The sequence below is a fragment of the Myotis davidii genome, unplaced genomic scaffold, assembly GCF_000327345.1.
Source record: "Myotis davidii unplaced genomic scaffold, ASM32734v1 scaffold1036, whole genome shotgun sequence".
Lineage (NCBI taxonomy): Eukaryota > Metazoa > Chordata > Mammalia > Chiroptera > Vespertilionidae > Myotis > Myotis davidii.
In genome coordinates, this window is record NW_006287260.1 from 314,010 (window position 1) to 315,736 (window position 1,727).

Below are 1,727 nucleotides of genomic sequence, written 5' to 3' on the forward strand. Positions count from 1 at the left end.
TCGCCCTGTCTGTCTGCTTTGCTTTGCACCCCAGGTGCCGCTGCCCCCCGACACTCGCTGTTGTTACTGTCACACCTGCACCACCCATCGTCCTTCTTACCTGCCGCTGCCGTCTGTTAGTCCTGGAGTCAAGGTCTTGCGTCCCTGTCTGTGTCCGTCCCTGTCTGTGTCCGTCCCTGTCTGTGTCCGTCTCTGGGGCCGTGGCCTCCAGCCTGCGCGGCGTCCTCCTTTCCTGCCCCGCCCCCGCCGTCCCGTCTGTGCTTCAGCCCTTGTTCTGTGTCCTCCCATGGAGGGCCCGTGCGCTGTGGTCTCGCCGGGGCCCTGCCACAGCTGTGGGGCTCAGAGCACGATGCCCAGGCAGCGAGGCACCCGTCGGCCAACAGCTCTGAGACTCCCCGGGACAGGCTGCCCATGTGGAGGCCCAGCATGGCCCTCCCACCATGATCCCGGGAGGGAGTCGCTCCTACCACACACACACATGTGCACACGCACAGACGTGCACACAGGCACATGCGCACATGCACACACACATGCACACATGCGCGCGCACACGCAGGCGCGCGCACACACACAGATGCGCACACAGACACATGCGCGCACACACAGGCACATGCGCACGCACGCACACGCATGCACAGACACGCACACAGGGAGCCTGCTCTTTGGACTTTGGCCTCGGGGGCACAGCTGTGGGGCTCAGAGCACGATGCCCAGGCAGCGAGGCACCCGTCGGCCAACAGCTCTGAGACTCCCCGGGACAGGCTGCCCATGTGGAGGCCCAGCGTGGCCCTCCCACCATGATCCCGGGAGGGAGTCGCTCCTACCACACACACACATGCGCACACGCACAGACGTGCACACAGGCACATGCGCGCACGCACACACATGCACACATGCGCGCGCACACGCAGGCGTGCACACACACACAGATGCGCACACAGACACATACGCGCACACACATGCACATGCACACACATGCACACATGCGTGCGCACACGCAGGCGCACACACACACAGATGCGCACACAGACACATGCGCGCACACACAGGCACATGCGCACGCACGCACACGCATGCACAGACACGCACACAGGGAGCCTGCTCTTTGGACTTTGGCCTCGGGTGGGCCCTGCATCCGCCAGGCTCTGCACCCTCTGGGGCTTCTAGTGCCAGGTGCCAGCGGGCGCTGCTGGAGAAGCCTCGGGCTGGCGGGCAGCTGGTCACAGTCACCCAGACATTAGAGATGCCCAGGGGGAAGGGTGGAGGGGGAGGGGCAGCGGGGCCCTGTTGCCCCGGGCGCAGGTGTGCACTCCACCTGACTCTGCCCTTCTTCCTTGGCAGCTGGAACCGCCCGACGTGGAGCCAGATGCCCAGTCCCATGCCAGTGTCTCCTGGGTCGTGGACCCCAAACCAGACTCTAAGCGGAGCCTCAGCACCAAGTACGAGACCACTATCTTCTAGCACCCACCCTCTCCTCCACTAGTCTCTGTGCCTTGCCGCCTGGCCTGTCTGCTCTCGACTCCTTCCAGCCACTGGCGCCAGGCCCCCAGGGACCGCACTGCCCAGCAGCAGCTGCAGACACTGTGCTCCCAGCTTGTGCCACCACCGGACACTGTGAGCCCCCTGGGCACGGACGGCTCGGGGGATGACTTGCCTTGAGGGGTGCCAAGCGGGCTCAGGGCCCTGTGGCAGGCACTGTGCACCTGCGGGCGGGGGCGCTGCCATCG

At 65.6% G+C, this 1,727-nt stretch overlaps 1 protein-coding gene across 1 annotated transcript in view; it reads left to right on the forward strand.

Annotated features, from left to right (window-relative positions):
* ANKS1A (ankyrin repeat and sterile alpha motif domain containing 1A) overlaps positions 1-1,721 on the forward strand; it is a gene marked incomplete at its 5' end in the record, with an annotated part of 101,616 nt that extends 99,895 nt beyond the window's left edge. The window contains 2 exons of the mRNA XM_015560837.1: positions 5-133; positions 1,342-1,721. Coding sequence (XP_015416323.1) covers positions 5-133; positions 1,342-1,461 — 249 coding nt within the window. The remainder of the gene's footprint in view (positions 1-4; positions 134-1,341) is intronic.
* Positions 1,722-1,727: the final 6 nt, after the last annotated feature.